The sequence below is a fragment of the Meriones unguiculatus genome, chromosome 10 (assembly GCF_030254825.1).
Source record: "Meriones unguiculatus strain TT.TT164.6M chromosome 10, Bangor_MerUng_6.1, whole genome shotgun sequence".
In the NCBI taxonomy this organism is placed as follows: domain Eukaryota; kingdom Metazoa; phylum Chordata; class Mammalia; order Rodentia; family Muridae; genus Meriones; species Meriones unguiculatus.
In genome coordinates this window covers 69,721,142-69,743,802 of record NC_083358.1, presented here as the reverse complement: position 1 = coordinate 69,743,802, position 22,661 = coordinate 69,721,142, and the positions used below count along the sequence as shown (strand labels likewise).

The 22,661-nt window shown below is 44.1% G+C and overlaps 1 protein-coding gene across 2 annotated transcripts in view; it reads left to right on the top strand.

Annotated features, from left to right (window-relative positions):
- Nucleotides 1-737: 737 nt before the first annotated feature.
- Ppp3ca (protein phosphatase 3 catalytic subunit alpha) overlaps nucleotides 738-22,661 on the top strand; it is a 285,924-nt gene continuing 264,000 nt past the window's right edge. Inside the window, exon 1 of one of the 2 annotated variants that reach the window (XM_060392658.1) lies at nucleotides 738-1,356. In XM_060392658.1, coding sequence (XP_060248641.1) covers nucleotides 1,299-1,356 — 58 coding nt within the window. In that variant the 5' untranslated portion in view covers nucleotides 738-1,298. The remainder of the gene's footprint in view (nucleotides 1,357-22,661) is intronic. The other variant, XM_060392657.1, reaches the window with a different exon arrangement.

The following is a 22,661-nucleotide window of genomic DNA, read 5'->3' as shown; positions in this document are numbered from 1 at the left end:
AGCGGTCTCCCCAAGGTAAGCTGCTTAGGCTTCGCCGTCCAGGCCAATCTCCCTGGACAGCTGCGGCGGCGACAGCAGCTGCGCCGCGGCCCCGAGCTCCGGGCGCTCCTCCTTCCTCCCTCCCGGGGCTCCCAGCTCACTCCCGCGGGCCACGCATACACTCCCAGCGGCCACGACACGCCCGGGAGTGTGTGCGGGACCCGGGGTGCCGGCAGGCGCAGTGGTACCCCGCAGCCCTGCACCCCTCGGGTCGTGCTCCCAGCCTGGCCTCCCTCCTTCCGGACCACCCCAGTGACACCTGAGCAGCTACCCGGGCAGTGGAAGCGGCAGGCCCGCGGGACCGACCGGCACACCCGGGAGAAAACAGAGCAGAGGGCGGGGAAGCGGCGCAGGCCCCCGCCTTAAAGGTGACAGGCGCGCGCCCCAGCCAATGAGCTTGCGGAGATGCAGCGTGGGGCGGGCCCCGGAGGGCGGGCCCGGAGGAGGAGGTGGAGCCGGGAGCTGGAGGCGGGGGTGGTGAGGAGGAAGGGGAGGAGGCGGAGGCGGGCGCGGTGGTGGCGGCGGCCGGCGCGGCGGCGGAGGCGAGGTTGTGCCCCGGACTGTGTCCACCGAGCTCAGCGGCTGTCGCTCGTGCGTGGAGGAGCAGCGGCCGCCGCGAGGCAGAGGAGGATCGCGGACGAGCGCGGCGGCGGGACGTCCACGGCTGCCGCGGCCCCGGCGGCGCCCGGCGACGATCGGCGTGGGGGAAGCAGCGGCGGCCGCAGCGGCAGCCGCCTCTCCGCCACCGGGACGCCGAGGCGCGGCTGGCGGCGCTGACATCCGCGGCCCTGCCTCTCCTCCCTCGCCCCCGGCCCTCCCCATGTGATCGGTCTTAATCCCGGCCGTGTGCGCGCGTGGGGGCTCTCCATTGCGCGGCGCCCGGTGTCGGTGCCGGGGTGGGTTGCTCGCGTGCGCTTCTCCTCCCCATCCCCCGCCCCGTCCCCAAGAATAAAAGAAGAACCGGGAGGCGTGCTCAGAAAATAAATAAATAACCAGCACACACGCGCAGCCCGGAGCGAGGCGGCGGGGCTGGCGGCGGCGGCGGCGGCGGAGGAGGAGTGAAGGCGGCGGCGGCGGAGGAGGGACGCGCGGAGCCGGCAGTAACTTTCGAGCCAGCCCAGAGCCCGGAGCTCCAGCCGAGCGGTTTGCAGCGCGGCGGCGGCGGCGGCGCTGAGTGTCTGGCCCGCCGGTGCGGTCGGGGTGTGCAGTCGGACGGGACGAGCAGCGCGTCGCTGTGCCCCCCCTCCCGGCGGCTGGAGATGTCCGAGCCCAAGGCGATTGATCCCAAGTTGTCGACGACCGACAGGGTGGTGAAAGGTAAGCGCAGCGCCGCGGCGGCCCCCGGGGAGCAACCGAGTGCGGCAGGCGCCCGGCCGCCCCTCCCCCGCCCCGGTCGTCCCTCTCCGGCTTGCGCCGGGGACCTTCTAGGATCTCCTGCAAGAGGCGATCCCCCCCACCTCCTCCTCCGCCGCCGCCGCGCCCTGCCCCCACACCGCCCACCCGGCCCTAACCAGGGCATTTTGTGTGTGTGTGTGTGTGTGTGTGTGTGTATGTGTGTGGACGGGGGCAGCCCTTGGCAAATGGCTGAGCGGCTGGGAGGCGGTGGCGGGGGTGGCGGTGGCGGGAGGGGGGCGCCCGGGGAAGGGGGGTGACTGCTGGCAGGGTGTAGCTGCTGTGACAGAAATAGGAAGTGGGTGGCTGCTCGCGGGCTTGCATGGGATCGGGTTTATGGTTTGCTCTTTGTAGAGGGAGGGGAGGTGATTTATGGCTTTTTAAAAAATTAATAGGGCATTTTTTTTTTTTTTTTTAATGTGGCCGTGGCTTGCCGCGGACTGGCTCGCCCGGGCACGGTGCTCCAGGCGCTCCATTGCAGCAGTTCCCCCGGGCTGCCCCCCTCCCCCTCCGCGGGAAGGGCCTGCACAGGACTCGCGAGAGAGCGGGAGAGCGTGGGGGGAGCCCGGCTCCGGCTGCCGCGCGCCGCGGGGGCGGGGGGCCGCGGGGCCGCGTGGGGGCAGCGCCGGGGCGGGGGACGACCTGAGCCCCGGTCGCTGCCCCGGGATTTCCCCGCAGGGCCCGAGCGCCGCGAGCCCGTGGCGGTCCTCCGTCGACCTCCCCTGCCACCCATGGCTGACTGCCGCCTACCTGTCATTGCTCTTAAAGGGTTCCCTGCTGGTGCACGCCTCTAGGGTGGGAAGCTCACTCCGCTCCCTTCCCCCAAGCTCCTGACACCCCCTTGGTAACGGGCTATTTGGTTCTCTTTATTGCCAGGGATGACATGGATGTGTCCAACTGGTAGGGACAGCTCTGAGTTGCTGGCTAGGAGAAGCCCCGGGGGATGCGTGGGGTGAGGAAGGGGACAACGTGGTTGCCCTTTCTATCCTCCTGCGGAGGAGGGATCCCACCATCCTCGCTGTATTCCACCGTGGAATGGGGGAGGAACCGCAGATCCGCAAGGATTAAGTAGCGCCATTTATTCTTGGGGTCAGGGTGCTGACCAAAGCTAAGATGCAGAGAGATAGGGGTGGTGTGTGTGCGTGTGTGTGGTGTGTGTGCGTGTGTGTGTGTGTGTGTGTGTGTGTGTGTGATTTGGGCAGAGATGGTATCTTATGCAGCAGCAGAGCGTTCAGCTAGAGTGCAAAGCAATCAAGTCATTTGCGCCAGAACACTTAGGTGAAAATAACCCAGCGCCCAAGACCATGATACATAATATCTGGAGCTTTAGAAAGGATCCTTGCTCCTTTCGCATTTGCTCAGCTTTTAAAGTTGTGTGTGTGTGTGTGTGTGTGTGTGTGTTGTTATGTTCTCTTATGAAAGAATAAAAGAATAAAGTATCTTCTCTCCTTTTGCTGATATTGCAATCATTCCTACTTCAAAGTAGGTTTCATAGAGCCATCAGAATAAAGAGGGATCTGCAAAAAACAAAACAAAACAAAAAAAAGATTGTTAGGAGAGCTTCAGATGCACAGCTCTCTTTCTGCAGGCATGCAGCCTTGTGTAAACACTCGATGCAAATCCACTCCAAAGACCTGTGCTGCACCGAAGGCCTATGTTGACCTAAAAATTAAGACCTTTTGTGTAAAATACCAGAGAATGCCCAGTGTCTCTTTAATGTGTGAAATTTAGGTGTAGCACCCATCCAAAGATAACTTGTTTTCTAAACAATTAAGGTAATAGTTACAGTTCAGGTGATACTGTGTGTTTGGAATGAAAAAAAAAAAAAAAAAGAGTCCTGTGCACATGTAATAATACCACATTTCCGGTTTTAAATTACAAACTGTGGATTTTTAAAATGTGAATTTAGTTGACATTGTTGTCAAGTAAACCATATAAAACTAATTGCTCACCCATTTGTGATGTGTTTACCAACTAATACGGCAGAGCTAGCGTTCGGCTACTCCACGGCCCCTTTGCCTTATGTTTCAGTGTTGGCCTTGATAAGCAACTTCTCCCAGCAGTACATAGGCACACCCATCACTCCTAAATTTTGGTTTATATATTTTTGCAGAAGTGAACTATAGATATAAGCTGTAGACTCAAAATAGGAAACATTAATGTCCCACTTGTTTTGATAGGGATCCTACAGGATGATTCTGTTTATTAAAAAAAGTATTGATGACTCCTGAGCTTCAGGTGGGCACACTGCCATGGCTTTGTTTCTCTCATAGTTTCTGGCACATTTTATGTCATTGGCTTAAAGGTCCTGACACAAGCTTCCCGTCAACATTGTGCCATGTGTAAGATTTTCAGGATTAGTATTTTGAGATGATAATCTATTTTGATCCTCTTGAATACTGTATACAGGTCTAGCAAGTGGAAATCAACATGTACGCTGAGGCTGAGTGGGAAAATTATAGAATTATTTTTATATTAAAAAGGCATAGGATGTAGTAGACAAAAACATGATTTTTTTCTCCAGATTTTCCTGAGAACCCCATGTCAGTTGTCATTCTTGAAATCATTCCTTAACACAGGAAATGGCTTATTTTTGAGGGGCTATCTATGCTCTTGAGGCCTTTTATAAAATGTATCTTTTTATAAAATGTATCTGCAGCTGTATTTGATACATATAGAAATAGTCAGATCAGTTCTTTGGCATGCTGTGGCTTTTTCTACAGTTATCTTTATTGCTATGATCTGGCTTTTGCTGGATGACAAATTGCTGTTTACAAATGACTCCGTGCTTGTGGTTTTGTTTATAGTAATATGAAGACAGCCTTCTACAGCACTCTTGATTTGTGCTTCCAGAATGCAACTTTAGAAAGGTAGGTAGGTAGAATCTTAGCTTCAACTATGATAGTGTAGAGGCTTTTTGAATCTGCTGCAGCATGTGTAGAGTCTTTAAACTTCAGGAATGAAAGAGGAATGGTGGCTGAAACATTCGGTTCGATTACTTCCAGAAAAAAAAAAAAAAAAAAAAAAAGAATGACTACAACCAGCAAATCATCTGCCCATTTATTTGATCATTCTTAAATTTAAAACCAAATTCAAAGTTATTAGAATTCAGAGAAACATTTTGGTATGTTGTTTGTTAGGAATCACCATAATTTGTTCATTTATTTTTTTTGAGTATCCAAGCTGTGTTTGCTTGTTTTGAGAAAGACTATGTATGTTGAGGGCTTACTCCAAACGCAAGATCCTCCTGCCTCCATCTTCAGAGTTGGATTCCAGGAGTGCCCCTCCACTCCTCACATTGTTTTAAGGATACATGGAGAATACTGTCATCAGTAGAAGACAGAGGTTAATAGGGTAACGAGTTCTCTTCCCCACCCCCAACATACCCTATGGCCTGGTTTCCTCTGTAGTGTACTGAGAAAGTCTATTGCAATCTTTGTTTCTGGTCACTTTTCTCTGTCTTCTCAGTAATGTTCCTTTTTGGCTGTGAGTTTTTGCTCCTTGACAGTTAGAAGTATTTGGAGCAGATTAGACGGTGATGTCCAGTTTGTGGCAGTGTTCTGGCTCTGTATTATTCTTTTCTCATCTTCAAATGTTTTATAATGGGCCTTTTACCTTATCCCAGACTGATTATAGTAATAGACTTTTCAGAGTCTGGCAGGCAGTCAAAAGGGGAGATTCCTGGGAAGAGTCCTGTAGACTGTGCTCTGTTCTCCTCTGCAGATGTTTGCTTTTGGTTTGGGGGAGATAGCTGCCGTTCTACTTTCTGTCACCTTTGAACTCTGTGTAGTCAAGTACATGTAGAGAGGTTCTGGGAAGATGTCTAAGATCTTACAAGCAGAAATGTGCAGGAGCCAGGTACACTATTACTAAGTAATTGATGATGGAAGCCATCTGTATTTGTAGCTGAAAAATACTAGTGTAACAATTTAAAAAGAAAATAAGAACATGTTACCTCACTATGACCTTAATTTGCATGTGAAAACAAAGTAGGGGCTCTCAAGAAGAGCTCTTTTCAAACTCATTTTACTTATATTTTAATTAGTTGATTGGCTAACTAATTAATTTGCCATCAGTTGATTTGTTTTATTTGTCTGGCCTACCTTGGAGTATAGTTTAATTGATTTAAGTTCCTTATCATTAAATAGCAGATTTGGTGGGTAGAGTTTATGTCAGCACTGGCTGTTAGGAAAGGCATTTGCTAGTATAGCTAATACCACAAATGACATAGTTCTGACATGGATGATATACTTGAGTGACTAGCATACAAATTCATGCTGCTAATTATAAATTGGGTTGATGTATTCAGTAATATTTGCTTTCAGAATTTCTTAAAAGTGAACATAATACAAATTCAAAATGCTCAAAACAATTCATAAGAGGGTGACATTTAGGGAAACTCAAGTGGTTCTAAATGTTATCAACCTTTAGAAGAACTAAATACAATGTTGACTGTTGTTACTGTTTTAAAGTACAGAAATGAACCTTTGCTTTAAATGGATACTATATTTAAATATAGCCAGTAAAAGGCAACAACTTAGCTGCCTTGAAATCTAGACACAGAGGCTGACCGCAGCCAAACATTGGGCCATGCATAGGGAGTCTAGAGGAAAAGTGGGAGGAGGGATAAAAGAACCTAGAAGTGACAAGAGCTGTTTCCACAAGAAGACCAACAGAACCAACTAACCAGGACCAAAGTGATCTGTGGAGTCTGAAGCACCAGTCAAGAACCATGCATGGATTAGACCTAGGTCCTCTACATATATGTAGCTGATAGCAGCTCAGGCTTCACATGGGTTCACAAGTAAGGGGAGTGGGGGCTGTCTCTGACATGGACTCTGTTGCCTGCATTTTGATCATTTCCCCTGGGACTGCATTACCAGGCCACAGGGGAAGAGAAGAAACTCAGTCCTAGGCAGTTTGATGAGCTGGGGTGAGTGGGTAGGTGGGGCTCCCCATTTCTGAGGAGTCAGAGAGGAGGAATGGGGGAGGAAAGGTGGAATTGAGAGGAGGGAGGGGTCTATGACCAGGATGTAAAGTGAATAAAAAATAAATAAATAAAAGAATCTAGTTAGTGAGTCTTATGCTGACATTGATGTTGAGAAAAAAAGTCTGCCGTTTAGAACCAGTTTTTTCTTCCTGATCTGTTTAAAATGGTAATTATAGACATGTGAAGGTATGGTGTCTATGCTCTGCAGTCAACTTTGACAGCTGTCATCCTTAGGGTTTCCTTTATCCTTCTATGGCACTGTGTGAAGTTGGAAATAATTATGAAGCCAAAGAGTCCATTTGGAGTGTTGTCTTTGGGAAATAGTGTTGTTCCAGTCCCAGCCGTTAGTGAGTTTAGATCACCATTGTGGAGTCCTTGTATGGAGATGTTGGAACTTGGGAGTTGTGAAGGTAGGCAGAGAATGACTCAGCGGCAAATGTTATGTTCATTAAAAAATAATTGTGTCCAATTTTCAGCAGCTCACTGGTGCAGCAATCACCTGATGTTTAAGAGGGCTATGATGAGATCTTGATTTATTCTGTAATTGTAGGTTATATGTGTTAACGGGCCGCCTTCTTGTTTCATGTGGGATAAAGAAGGCGAGGTGCTTCTTTGGCAGCAATAATTCTCTCGTTGTTGACATAGAATTACAAATGACAACATGTGTGTTTTCAGGTCACTCTAGAATGGCCAAAATTGATAATATTCAAAGCCACCCACGATGCTGCTGGCTTACAGCAGTGACTTGTCATGGCAATTCCTTATAACTAAAGAAATGAAGGCGAAATTAGATGAAATGGTGGTGAATGTGAGACTAGGATGCAGGTAAGGAAATGATTTCTGTGAGGAAACGGGCTCTTTTTGCTTGGAAGCAGACACTTTTTGTTTGATTTAGCATCTTAGCACATTTTCTGTCCAGTTTGTTTTACCAAATCACTGGCTATGTATATTTGCTATATTTCTGTATTAGCAGAAATAGACCATCCTGCAGATATATATGGGAAAACACTTTAATCTTTTTTGATCTTGGCATAAGGTTTACTGAAGAAATACTGGTGAACATGGATTTATTTTTAAGGTGTGTAACTAGAGATAGAAATAGTATATTCTGTTGAAAAGTACTTTCATCTTGAAGTTCCTGCTGTTACTGATAATGACATTGGCTAATACTGCTGTTTTCGGTATTAATTTCTAGAGGAATTTCAGGTGAAACTATCACCAATGCTATCAGTTTTTTTTTTGTGTGTGTGTGTGTGTAGTGTGTGTATATGTGTGTGTGCACACGTGTTTTTTTTTTGGGGGGGGAGGGTATAGTTAGTTATCCAGTGAGGAGGCATGGGCCCTGAAATGGGATTTGTAATCTAAGTCTTTGGTACTTGTGTTTTTAGTGCTGCAGCAGCATTTTGTTTTGTTTTATTTTTACACTTCTTCCACCTCATATATGAAATTATCAGTTGACTTTCATGTCTAGAGCAGAACATACATTTCTCCCTGATTAGGGCTTCTGAAGGAATCTGATGTACCATCAGCTTGGGGACCCAATCAAACTTCTCGGGTCTCAAATCTACTGATAGTACGTACTAAGGGAGCAGAAACCGAGTCCTACATAAGCAAGTAAATCAATTATAAAAATGGCTTATTTTTTAAATTAAAGTAGATACTTTTGAGACCATAATAGGAAGGAATTACTGTGCTCAATTGCATCCTCACCCTCAGAGGTGCTGTGCCATATTTGCTGGTAGCTACCCTTGGATGTAAAGGGCCTTTGGGTTTCAGGTTGGACACAACGGGAATAGAACTTATGTGTTTTTTCCTTTTATTCCCTAATCTGTGCTTTGGCCTTGTAGTAAAATACACTGCAGCTTGATTTTTATTTAGACTTTGGATCTGGTTCTCTCTGAACTTCAGTGTCTTGCGGCTGGAAGTGGTGAGTGTACCAATAGAAGAGTTAGACAAGAGAGCAGTTACCAGAAATTTCTAGACGCTGCCTCTGGGGTGTGACACCCCATCTCACAGTGGTCCTCGGCTTCAGACATCGGCCTGCAGTTATGAAACCGGAAGAATGATTGTTGGCCTTTGGAGAGAAGGAGTTAGTGTGTGTGTGTGTGTGTGTGTGTGTGTGTGTGTGCGCGCGCATATGTAAATTAAGAAAAAGAATTCCGGGAGACATGCAGTCTTAAGACACACACAGAAACTCTTTCCTCAGCAACTGTGTTTCCTCAGCTTTAGGAATTAGTTCTGATTCAAAATGTGTGTTTATTTCTATGCAGCAACAGAATGCTTTTGGAAATCTCAGTCCACCAGATTCTAACGTATTTCTTAGGTTGCTACATATACTTGGAAGTGGGTAAAATTTGTCAATATTTCTATTCAGAGTTTTGTTTTGAAAGTTTGGTCATCAGACCTGTGGCGTTTACCTCAACGCTTTGCCTACTGTGTACCCAGAAAATACTTGGTGAATGATTTGAGCACTGTAGAGTTTTCATGTGTCATCTTAAGCTATAAACAGAGACAAATCCTGTTTGTTTTGGATGTTTTTATTTTTCCCCTGATTCTGTGTAAATGGTTGTATTTGGCGACTGGAAAATTCCTTCTTCAGCCCACTCAGGAACTGGAGGATGAGAAGGCAGAAAAAGGTGACACAGCTGTTGTGGAGGGCGGTTTTCTCATTTGAATTGCCCATGGCTGAGGAATTTAAAAGTTGTTTTTTTTTAATGTGAATTATTATCTTGAACTTGAACACTTTATTTTGTAGTCTTGGCTCTTAAAGCAATCAGTTGTTGACATGTCTGACAAGATGCATTACACATCCAACCCTGGGATTTTTTGATGATCTTTACCTGTCAGTTATTGTCCAGACTTTGGTTTCACGAGAAAGAAAACAAAACAAGCAAAGATCAAACCGTCTTTAGTGTGCATCTCAGTTTGTTATTTCCCGTAGTGTTTTGGAACTCACGAGTGCCCTTCTTGCCATTGTATCCTCTTGTCATCTTTTGGCCCTGACATGCCACTGGTCACCATACAGGTGGACGACGTATGGGCCATGAGGAGTTAAAAAACCATGGCACCAACACTGCTGAGTCGTTGCTTCTGCTGAGTGGGCTTTGAGCCATTGGTTGGCATTTGGTCTTTAAGTATCTTGTAAGCAATGCTATTTTATCAGATTAAATGAAAAGTGTAATCTATATTCTCTTCAAATGACAGAGCCCTAGTTAGAGTTTGTACTGTGTTTCATTTGCTTTAACAAAGACATGTAAACAGTTTGCTTTCTTTCTTTCTTTCTTCCTTTTTTTTTTTTTTTTTTTTTTTTTTTTGAATGATGAGGTTCAGCCTTGTTGGTTTCATATATTTAATGTTACCTTTCCTGGGTGGCCTGCTTCTAGGGAGAGCCATAGTTCTTTTGGTTACTCAGTTCCTGGCATCTAGTCTTCAGTTTATGCTCCTCTCTTGCACCCCTCCTGACTCCTTCAGATGAAGTCAAGGAACTCCCCCTAAGACTACTACAGGGACCACTTTGCTCTGAGCAGGTTGTTGCTATGGTTTGTTTTCTTGTCCACCTCTCCTCAGGAAGCAGAAAGCCCTAGATCAGTTGTTGTCAACCTGAGGGCCACAACCCCTTTGAGGAGCAAACAACTCTTTTATAGGTGGGGTCACCACAACATGAGGAATTGTATTAAAGGGCTACAGCACTAGGAAGCTGATGACTACTGCCACAGAGAGAGGAGGGCCTTATGCGCAGAGAGCATGTCCCACAGTAGGAATGTGATCCATAATTGTCATGTGTGTGAATTCATAGACAAACTAGGAAATGGATTTCAAATTTTTAAGTTATGATTTCAAGTTTTTAAGTTATTGAGTTCTGTTCTGAAGTTTTGTCCAACTTCAGTTAAGATTAGTGTACAGACATCTGATAATTTCTTGATTTGTGAGCCACAGGCCTGTGGAATGTTCTTGTTACCTGAGCATCATTTTGTTGCTGTTGTTTTGCTTTGTTTTGATTTCCCAGTGACTAATATGTAGGAATATAACTTGTTGAAGAAACTGTGGGAGTGTTTTTTTTTTTTTTAAGTGGATCTCTCAAAGGCAAAAAGTTAAAAGATACACAGAAGGCTGTGTACATCGCTCATTGCTGGAGCCTAGCTTACACAATATGCTACGTTGCATTCCAGGCACCAGGGATTGGGGAAAGTGTACAGATGACTTTTTCTCAGTGGTGGTTGATGGTGATTTCTCTTCTGATTAGTGATGCGAGTGAGTTACAGGAAGGCCATGTGACAAGTTGTGTGGCCTGGATCAAGCATCAGTTTTGTGTAAATGCAGATTTGTAATCGCGAGTTCACAAAACAAAACAGATGTAAGACGTCTCACATTTGTATAGGAAGTGAATGAGTACAAATATGCCAATAATAAACTTCTGGGACCAGTTTATGAACAATAGAGGCAGCACACAGTTCTCCCGCACCTAAATAGTGTTAGAAGAATGCAGCCCTTGCATGCACACCCCTGAGCCCCTTTCACAGAAGAGTCTGGAACCCGAGCCTGCCCACTCTGGATTGTGTACTTCCTTCAAGCAGGTCCACTGGGGCTCTCCAAGCTCCACGTTCTTTTTGTGCTAAAACGGGATCAGATAGCCCCCACCCCCAAAATATTTTCATTTCAAGCCATTTAAGATGAAGGGAACCACAGTAACCTGTGCAAAATATTGTTATTAACTTACAATTTTCTGTGTTCACCAACAGGAAAGGAATCTTTCTGTTGCCTCCACTTCTGGTCAGGAATTCTTTTTGTTTGGCTTTGTTCCCTATGCCCTTCCAGAAATGGATGTGTGAAACTTAGGAGTCTGTTGAAAAAGAGAATGATGACAAAAGGGTTTTTAGTTGTGACAGGATCTGGGAGATTTTGAATTCTGATTGAGAAGAAGCTGAGTCGCTCTTTCAGTCTTAGGTTCCCTCTTTGTGTGTGAGATCACACTCAGTTGAGCCAGTTTTTGGAAGCATCGGAAATGTAGGTCACAAACTGAAATAATCATTTAAAAGACAACCAGGTTAGGGATATTTAACACCAGAATAAATTATTTTGTCATTTTAGCATTGACAGGACTTGTTTTGAGTATAAATGTGAACACATATACTAAAGAATTTAGTTTGAATTATGAATTTTTTTTTAATGCTAGAGGTAATCTTGGGAATGCAGCTCACCGTCTGTCACAGACCCCACTCTTCTTTATTTTATTTTATCTCTTAGTCTTATTCAGGTCTGGGTCTGTGTCTGGCACATTAGCGTCTTGAGGTTGGAACGTGCAGCTGAATTTCAGCTAAAGCCACTGCTAATGTGAAACTCCTGTTCAGCCTTCCTGATGGATGGGAATCCTGCCATTTCAGGCACTGATCAAGTGAGAGGGCTCTCCCTGCTTCATCAGGCCTCTTACTCATCCTGCCATCCTGGACATCTCTGCGTGTAAGAAACGCTTCCACCCACCCACAGTTGGATTTTTCTACAAAGGAATTTGTTGCATTCCAGAGATGGTACTCTATCTGTTGTCTCTGAGAGAACGCAATCCATAGTAAAGACAGCGCCCTTGTTTCTAGGTCTTCTGGCTAATGAGCTAGAAACACAGGGTGGTTTCTGGGTCATTCTATATAGTCTCAGTAGTTCTTTAAGTCCAAGTCAGGTAATCGGAGTCCGTGAAGTTGGAGTTTTGGAGAAACTCCATCTTGGAGTTTCATGGCTAACCGGCTTTCATGGTCCATCAGCATTTTGACTTGGGTACCTTGAGTTTGTTTTTGCGCTTTCTTGTACCTGCATGCTGACCTTTAAACTGCCCAAGGCTCAGAAACTCCTCACAGATAGGCTGTGTCCACCATGCCATGTCCTTTGACTGGATAAGGATTGCCACTGTCATGATATGCTAAGCTTCGAAATTCCCTTTATCTTCTCCCAGTCCCTTACGGCTTTAGGGTGTCTAATACTTAATCCCTTTAAGTAGGAACATCCCAGGACCTGGAAAGTATTTGCATCTCACCAGTGACTTTCTGTATTCTTTCATTTCTATTGCAGGCAAGCGAGGAAGATGGTCTGATAGCATAGCACCGTGGTGGTCTGAGTGGGCTGGCTGAACAGCACTCCCCATGGTTAATTTCATAGCACAGCACAGTGGCAGATCAGCACCCTACTCTGTCAGAGCCGCTGTGCCCAACGTAAGGGCTGTGGCTAAATATAGCTTTAACGACCATTCGATTTCTTTACCCTGCTGGATTCTATGTGATTTGATAATATATTTCACTGAGATTTGAAGTTGGCCGTGGGCTTGCAGCTGTGGTATCAGAGAATATTGCTGCGTTAACTCTGCTCCGAAGTGTTAACCATGACAATGAGTGTTTCACAAGAGCCTTCAAGTTCCCCCATGAGAGGGTGCTCTCACCTGTGTCCTGACGGGAAGAGATGGAGCCACACAGCTACAGAGTACGAATGGTGGTGGTAGGGGATGGGGTGGTGGTGACGGTCAAGGTGCATGGCCTGCAGTGTGCTTGGTCTTGTTTTAAATCGTGTTCTGGAAACTATCCTTGGATTTCCCTGAACATGTTTGATGACAAGTCTTTTCTTATTCCATCATGGTAGTGCTCTGGCCAAGTGATGTCAAATCAGGTGCATCAGAAAGGAAAGAAATGATTAGGCCTACCATGGGAGGATATACCTTTGAGAGCCAGGGCTATACACAGAAGAAGCTTGGGACATATGGGAAGGTCTGGGGACATTTTAAAGTTCCCCTCTTCACAGTATCTCGCAGTGGCTACTTTATATGGACATTTTTAAAAATTATTTATTCTTATTTTATGTGCATTGGTGTTTTGCCTGCATGTGTATCTATGTGACGGTTTCAAATCCCCTGGAACTAGAGTTACAGACAGTTTTGAGCTGTCATGAGGATGCTGGGACTTGAACCCTGGTCTTCTGAAAGAACAGCTGGTGCTCTTCCCTGTAGAGCCATCTCTCCAGCTTCTGTATGGACATCTCTGATCAGGTAGGAATTTAAGAGACAATTGATGTTTTGAAACAAAACTTTCAGATATGACATAAAACATAATTTAGTGAATTCACTGTTTTCTGGACTTTGGTGCCCAGAAAAAAAAAATTCCATGTGTCAGGAACCTACCTTTTATAAGTTTCAAACAGCTTTCTATACTGTCTTCCCCCATTCTCAAGAAGATATGTTTCCTGAGGAAGATTACCAGGCTTATCCTATTGAGTATAAAATGGTTATTGATCCCTTATCAAAATGAGTTTGAAGCTACCTTTTTTTTTTTTTTGTAGGCATCAGACTTTTAGTGCCCACCAAAAGTAGCTTTATATATGTTCTAAGGCCCAGCTGACACTAGCTTATAATGGCTAAAGTCCCATATAGAAGACAAAAATCAATTTTAGATGACTAAGTAGCAGTAATGACTCACCCAGCAGGCGGTGCCATGCACAGAGTGAGCACAGGAAAGAGACTGATTGGCTCTCTTTAAAGGGTGGGGGTGGGGGAGGGGCTACAGCTGGACCACAAAGTGAACAAACTGTAACTAATAAAAAAAAAATGAAAAAAAGAGACTGTTCTTCTATTTTTAGCAAAAAGAATAGTAACCGATCTTAATTTTCTTGGCTGTTTCAAGTGACACTGAGTTTTTTTATTTTAAATTATCTGTGCCTCAGAGTATGGTGTGTGTATGTATGTATTTGTGTGTGTGTGTGTGTGTGTGTGTGTGTGTGTGTGTGTGTGTCTGTGTTTGTGGCACGCACACTCATGTGCGTGTTGATGCCCAAGGAGACCAGAGGCTTAGGATATCCTGGAGGAAAACCTTCACACAGTTAATTGTGAGCTGTCTTATGTAGGTTCTGGGAACTGAATCTGGGTCTCCTTAATGGCTCAGGGACAGAAAGTGGAGTGATGGGTGTTTTATAACTGGAATTCTGCAGTTACTCCAACTAAGTTGTGAGTGGTGTATGATGAAACACAATTGGGGGCATTTGAAGAGAGGGCTGACGTCAACCAGTTTTTAGCTATTGAAAAAAAAAAAAAGAACGAAAGTCTTACCCGGGGGTAATAATGCACACTTTTAATCCCAATCCTTGGGAGGCAGAGACAAGCCAATCCTTGTGCGTTTGAGGTCAGCCTGCTCTACGTACAGGGTTCCTAGGACAGCTAGAGCTAGATAATAAGACCCCATGTCTAAACGAAGAAGCACACAATAAATAGAGATTCATGTGAAATGGCCAAGAGGCTACCTACCTGTGGGAGCGGCCTTGCTTCACTTCTGAATAAATCTGGATTTCAGCCTTGCATTCTATCTGTGTCACTGCCTGTCCATGGCAGGAAGCCATGTGCCTAGGATGAATTTAGTTTTCTTCTTGAAAGAACTGACGGTGCTAAGTTTGCTAGGTGAGACAAGGAGAGAAATTTTATGTAGCATCGCCAAGCCTGGTTCCTTTTCAGAAAGAACCTTTGGTACATGGTAGGTGGTGTCGCTTTATTAGACAGCTCCTTTGAAAGCCAAGCTTTCTGCTTCTAGAAGTGCTTTGCATTAGGTATGTATTTCCTTATATCCTGCCCACCATCTCTCCTGATGGTCTGGGGCCTCTGCCCTTTCACAGCAACAGTTCATATTAGTCTGCAAAGTTCTCCAGTATCCAGGTTCTGTTCCCCTTGAACAGATGGGCGGTTTGGTACATGGATTTACTCCTCTGTTTTCTTTACAGCTCCTCATGACCAAGTCCTGCATGTTAATGTTCTTGTATCTCTTTCCTCATCTTTCCAGGCTGTCTTGTTTCTTTCAAGTCATAGGCTGATGACTGCGTGTAGACTGATGACTAGCACATCTATATTTACAACCTGTTTTTTTCTCTCTGGAATGATTTCTCAAGCCCTACGACAGTTGCTATGTATGGGTGTGGTGCAAATAAAGTGGGGAATCTGCTCGGTGTTTCCTGGCCTGGTGATGTTACCACCATCCATCCGGCCAATTAAACATGTCACTCACTTCAGACCTTTAACATGCTTCTATTCTGTTGCAAGCTCCCTCCTGACATCGGTCTCTGCCTTCGGTCTGTCTCCTGTACGTTAATTTTCTCACATTATGTCTAGAATTATTATTTTTTAAATGAAAAGATTATACAGGCTCATATGAGTGGCTAAGGGTAGCCTTATACTGGACACATAACTGAGGATGGCCTTGAACTTTTGGTCTTCCTACCTCCACCTCCCTAGTGTTGGGATTATGGGCTTGCTCTACATGCCCAGTGTATGTGATGCTTGGGACTGAGCCCAGGGCTTCATGAGTGCCAGGCAAGCTCAGGTACCAACTGAGCTACATTGCTATACCTAACCATTTCGTTATTGATCTTTGTTTTACTCATGTGTAGAAATGCGTATATTTGACCCTTCTGAATACGTGAAGTCTGAAAACGTTTGTTATAAACACATGCTATTTTGTATTGAAATCTCATCAACACCTCATTAGAGTGTCTGTTCCTGGCTGCAGAGAGAACATTTTTATTCATGAATTTAATGGGAATGTCTGAGTCCTATGTGATCAAAGTTGACTAAAACATACTAATGTACCTTGAATTAAAAAAAAAAAAAATCTGGACCTGGGAATTGGGTTCTGTCACTGAGTTGTAGCTGCAGCTGCAGCCCATTTTCTCTCACCGAGTTACCTAGGCTGGCTTTGCAGATGCCATCCTCCTACCTTGCCTAGGCTTACAACCCTGAGTCCTGATGTTGAGCTAAACTTAAAATCCACACTAGACCTTCCATGGATACCTGCAGCCCCTTAGCTTGTCTCTCTAAACCTCTGCACCTCTTAGACTCAGCTGTGTGCCCTCTGCCCTTTGTGCACACAGTGCATCACTAATATCTGCAGCATTTTTTCTCCTTTTTGGAGTGCAACTTTTCAGTTTATTCTCACACACTCCACCTCCCAGCTGGTGAATGAAATGCCTGGAATATGATTCTGCCTCTTTACCCCTTTAAATCAAATTGAAGGAGCTATACATACATACATACATTCATATATATATACATATATATGCGCAGCAATTTTACAGAAATGGTGACATAGGCATTTTTTTTTAGCATCATACTTTTAACTAATGTAGTCCATTACCTTCATTTACCTTCTTGTCCTGTCTTCATGGAATTTTCATGTGATAAATTTATAAACCAGCTAGGCCTTCTTTGTTGTAGACTGTACTTTCTGTATAATTCTAAGCACAACATTTAATAACTCAATTGGATTTAATCTTGCTAAGCTAACCCACATGCCTATGGTTATTTCATTTAATATTTTTGTTGTAATTTATGTCTGAGTAGATTTATCTGAGAGTTTACCTAAACCTGGCTACCAAATTAATTTCCACAGAAAACACATTCTCAGATTCCTATTTTAGGCTCTGTATATATACTATTGGAAAAAAATGAGAATGTGTTAAAAAGAAGCTTGTACGTTCTGTTTGAAAAAATGGAGAGTAGGAAGACAAGGAAATAAGTGAAAAGAGAAAAAGAACTGAGATTCTGGGATAGTTATTGCTCCAGTAGTTTCCTTTACCTTATTGGTATACTTTATCACAACTTTGAAAAAATATCCAGGGAGAAGTCTCAGTTGGTAAAGCACCTGCTGCACATACATGAGGTCCTAGGTTCTTGGCCCCAGCACCCAGGTAAAAGCTTACCTGTAGTGACACGTATGTATCCGGTACATTGGAGATGGTTTAGCAGTGTAGATGAGCTCCAGCCTTTGCGATGGATCTTGTCTCAAAGCATAAAGTGGCTAGTGAGTGAAGAGTGCAACTGAACCTTGATCTGTGGTTTCCACATGCATGTGTACAGGCAAACACACGTGTGCATTCTCATTTGCTCACATGAGCACTGGCACAAACCTACTCACATCAAGTCCAGGGACCTCACTCTGCACACACATTGTTGTGATTCCAGACAGTGGGGAAATGCATCTTCCATGATGGAGGAGGTTGGAGGGTGTTTCTCATTGGCCACTGTTATTATTTAACACTTAATGCTATATTATTTAGCCCTGTTGTTGGAAGAGAACACTTTATTAGTAGTTTGTAGGTTTCTTTGTTTCTCCACAGGCTCTTCCTCAAAGTAAGTAAGTGACACATGAAGTGACTTTATACTTTCGGAACTTTTATCCACAAATCGTTAATGCCATTTGAAGTCTGCCTTTCAAGAGGATGGTTTCACTCCCAAGTACCTTGCGTGCACACTGCAGTGAGCGGGTCCTTGAATAACTGTTTACTCAGCTATTTCTCCGCAGTCTTGACTACAAAACCTGAGATTTCATCCCAGTGGCACTGATTGGAAGAGAGATGCACAGTTTCTGTATGAATGAAAAAGAAACCTTATAAATAAATTTATTTTGAGGCAGGTTCTCCTTTTAAGCAATGATGTTTATGTATTTGTTGATATGTGTACATGGATGCAGGTGCCTCTGGAGGCCTGAACAGGGGATTGGATGCCTTAGAACTAGATTTCAAGCAGCTGTGAGCCTCCCATTGTGGGTGCTAGGAACTGAATGAACTTGAGTCCTCTGCAAAAATAGAACACCCACTTAATTTAGTTTTTACAATTGATTCATTTTATATCCCAATTGTAGCCCCTTCCCTCATCTCCTCCAGGTCCCACCCTCCCTAACCCCTCCCCTAGTCCACTGAAAAGGGGAGTCTTCCTCCCCTACCATCTGACCCTAGCTTATCAAGTCTCATTTGGACTGCCTGGATCCTCTTCCTCTGTGGCCTGACAAGGCTATGTCACCAGGGGGAACTCACTTAACACTTCAGCCCTGACTCAGGGAATCTTGTGGCCCAAGCATGTCTCTAAGTGGCTGTGTACCTGAGGATGACCTTGAACTTCTGATCCTCCTATTTCCCTTGATGCTGGGATCTGTTTATGCAGCTCTGGGATGAATCCTGGCTTCCTGCATGCTAAGCAAGCAGGCTTACTGAACTACAGCCCCCCAGAACAAGGACTTGTTTTTATATAAAGTTCTGCTGCTGCTGGAATTTCATTTTTTTTAAAGTTGGGGTGGGTAAGATGGGGATATGGGTGTTTTCTCCATTTTAGAAATATTTGAAGTGCATGCACAATAGGATTGGAGTATAAGTGAGGATTTACTGATCCGAAACATTGAGGTACTTGCTGGAGATACTCAGAGGAGACGTTTTTATTAGATCTTGAGTTTTTCCTGTTGTTGAAAACTGCACAATGAATCTAGTGCCGGTTATTGCACACTGCTGACATTCACTGCAGGGGCTTTGCTCTCTTAGATTCACTTCTATATTTCTGTCACTAAAGCAAAGAAAGGAAGCCGCACATAGCCAAAGTGAAAGCCACTTCAAGGAGACATCACATGAAACATTCTGAGGAGGGAGTCATGTGGTTTCATTGTAGCATTTTTAGATGCAAATGTGAACTGTTTTGAGATCAGAAAATTTCATTTATTACTTTCAGGATTCTGTGACCTGTTGAGTGCAAGCACAGTTGCTCTTTTAAATGGAATACATAACCCTTCTTGAAGAAGAGGGGGTAGCGATGGCCCTGCCTTCTAACGCTTTAGCCAAAGCAGGCAGTTGGAGAAATTTGTTTCTTGAGCCCCAGCTGATAAACATTTCTGATTGAGCTGAAGCTGGTTTGACTAACGTTGTGAAACCCCGTGGTTGAGGCAGTTGAACAATCCTTTGGCTGAGGTGGCTACAAGTCACAGGTATAACAGAGGATGTACACACTCCCTGCCTCCATCTTTAGGTCTCTACATTCAAATAGCTCAGTTTCTTACTGGGCCTCTCACCTTTCCTGGCTTCATGATGAGTACCTCTGCATGGGGGAGAATTTGGTGTCCTGCTCTGTCTGGGTGGGGTCATAGTTTCTTTTCTCTGTTGTGCTCCCCATGGATTTGTTTTGTGATCTTGGACTTCATTATGACTTCTTCTTCTTCTTCTTCTTCTTTTGGTTGTTTATAAAAGTATTTGTTAATGTATAGAACACGACTTTGGATATCTTGAGTTTTTAAGTAGGAGGACAACTGGAATGTTTTATTGACAGTCCTGGTTTTGTTAACAGTTTACTGAAACATAAGGTTTTCATGACTTGGAAAAACAAAATTTATATTACAATTTTCCTGCTGTGGGCATTTAGTACTACAGTCAGGTCTTTCTTGAAATAAGCCTTTTCTTATAAGGCACTACTGTATCTAGTGTTTATCATTATATACATGGATATTTTTACTAATCAGGAATATCAGCTAAGTCTGAACGAACTACAAATATCTCAAACAACCAGTGACTACACACACCAGTGGATTTATTTATGAACGAAGTGAGAAAATTTATGAGAGACAGTTGGGTTTCTTTTCCAAAAAGATGTGAATTTAATTCCTGGCTTAAGAGTAAGTTTTAAAGTAGGAGATAAGAGGCCAGTAGAACTCTGTAATTTCAAGGCTAACTTGGTCTATATAACAAGAGGTTCAGGGCAGCCATAGACAGTGAGGCCTTGTCTCAAAAGTGGCGAGGGGCGTTTGGGACAAGGTTCAGGGGTAGAGCACTTGTCAGGGACAGGGGAAGAGTCACATAAAGAACACTTGTCTTCTGAATCCTCTAGTAAATACCGTCTTTGAGAATATTTCACTGATTTTGCTTCCTTCTGACCCAACTTGAGTGAGTAGTGTATTTGTACTACACAAGAAGTTTTTCCTATTGGAAAAAGATATGCCTGTGTCTCATTCAGTTACCATATTGGAATAGAATCCATTGGACTTCCTGTACCACTCTTTATGTGTGTCACTGAGAGATGGAGATCAGCATTGATTGATGCAATGCGTGTGTTTCTGTGTGTGTGTGTGTGTGTGTGTGTGTGTGTGTGTGTGCGCGCATGCGCGCGCGCGCGCAAGCACTGTGCTTGTGATTGAACCCCTGGCCATGTGCCTACTAGGCAAGTGATCTTACCATTGAGTCATGTCCCTGTCCAGTGGAGATAAGTTGCTCAGGTGGGCCTACATTCACAAAATCCTCCTACCTTGGGCTTTTGAAAACCGGATTGCTGGTGCACACTCTGCCTGCTGGCTGGTTTTTTTTCTTTTACTTTTATGCTGAGCAGTGTATTGTTGCACTGGCTAAACTTTTGTCCTTTTCAGGGTTTCAAACTGTGAGGTTTGGTGAGTGATGGATGGGGTTTATTTCCACAATGATGGAATTACCAATGCTAATGTATATTTTAAAACGATTATGTAATTATGTTGCAGATGATGGTGGTTCCATCTGTTCTTAGCTGAACTTCTGTCCTATGGAGAGAGTTCCAGCAGTGACATTTGATTTTGATTGTTCGGTCTGTATCTAGCTTTCCTCAGTTACTCAAGGATTTTGTCCAGCGAGCAGGGGGATGGGAGGAGACCGTGTCACTTGAAGACACAGTGTTGCTGTCGCTGTGTTGTCTTGTCCACCCAGCTCTTCATGTGATGTGACCACAGCTTTTTTTTAAGGTTTAGCCTGGAACACAGAATTCTGGGATTTCCTGAGTACCCCTGTCCATTTCCAGCATTCTAATTTTGAACCTTAGGCGAGACCATGGGTGCATTGGGATCATGGCACTGACAATGCTCAGTCTTCAGGATTTGTCCATTTCTCTTTCATTTTGCCATTCCTTTGCTTTTACTGCTGTGAATTAGACACATTGGATTAAAGTTTAGTTGATGACTCATTTGGTGTCAAGGATTTTCCTGAGTGCCATTTCTCTTCATCCCTGAGGTAGTTTTGTGAGGTGGGTAAGATACAAACCCCTTCTGAAGTTTAAATCACATAAGTTAAAGGAGTTTCTTCTTGGCTACAGGGCCAATGAGCAGTGGAGCCAGAAGTGAATCCAATTTTGAAGAATTTTGAGTGTGCCTGACAGTTAAAGGATTAGGTCAGGTGGCCTCATGTACTTGTGAGGCAGAGTAATTATGAGTTTTTTCTATATTGCTTTTCTTTCTTTGAAAAAGAACTTTAAAGCAGGCCCCAGAGATCATGCTGTCAAACACACAGACTTTGACTGTGGGCTCATGTTTCCCTTCATAGCAAACCTGGAGAGTGTGTCCCGGCATGCAGAGTAGTAAATGGATAAAAGACATATCTCTCTAGAAAAGTGGTTTTATATATATATATATGTGTGTGTGTGTGTGTGTGTGTGTGTATACATATATGCATGTATATGTGTGAGTGTATCTGTTGTCGGTCTTGGTAAGTAACTCATTATTTGCTAATTGATTAATAAAATTCAGATGAAATAAGGAATAGAGAGTAGTGACTCTGGGCTAGGAACAATCACTCATGCTTAATGCATATTGGTTCATTAATTTAAAATAGCGCTATATTCTAAAATCATGTCTGCAGGGCCAAAATTGCTTCTCAAAATTTTATCTGTTTTACATAAGATTGAATTATTTTACATTTCCTTGAATTGTGAAATTCTTTCTACTCTGCCACATTTGGATGAGGTTTTTCCAAGACAGTCTCTCTCTTAAGGTCTTTTGAGGCAGGTTAGTAAAAGTGGCTATAGATTCAGGCCTGGGGTCTGCCAAGGAGTTGTTTTTTCTCTTTGAGTTCTCATATGATAGAAGTGTGATGGGTCTTTCTGGGGCTGATCCCACACATGTCCTTTGTTGTAATTCCATCACCTTGAAGGAGAATATTCCCACATTCAAGTTTCAAGGAGATATAATTCAGATTATAGCAGTAGCTATTTGCATGCATTTTGGCATAACTACAGTATCTATTTTTTTATGGGCATGATTAGGCATGTTTTTGCTGGCACAGAAATATGTGCTCTGTGAAGAAAGTGACTGTTATTTACTTAACATTTAACCATCAAGCCTAAGTATGTTCAATAGAGCTCATTTGACAAGGTCCTGAGGCCCAAGTATTGAAGGACAAATGAAGGAAGACGTTTTTCAGTCCTCATAGAGGTTGAGAGAAAGTGCCAGCCTTCTGCAGGGGGTTGGACGCTGAGTGGCCCTTGTAGTTGAGACATCATCTGTTGCAACAGCCACCTTTTGGCCGGCTTGTTTTTCCTCTTTCTTCACAGCATTGCTGTCGAAACACCTTTCTTTAGGCACTTGAGCTCTGCCATTTGTCTCTGCAGTCTCATCTTGTTTCTGTGTAAAGTCCAACTCTCTCCCTCCTGTGTTTGAGGCTCTCTTGGTGCAGAGCTGTCTTCATT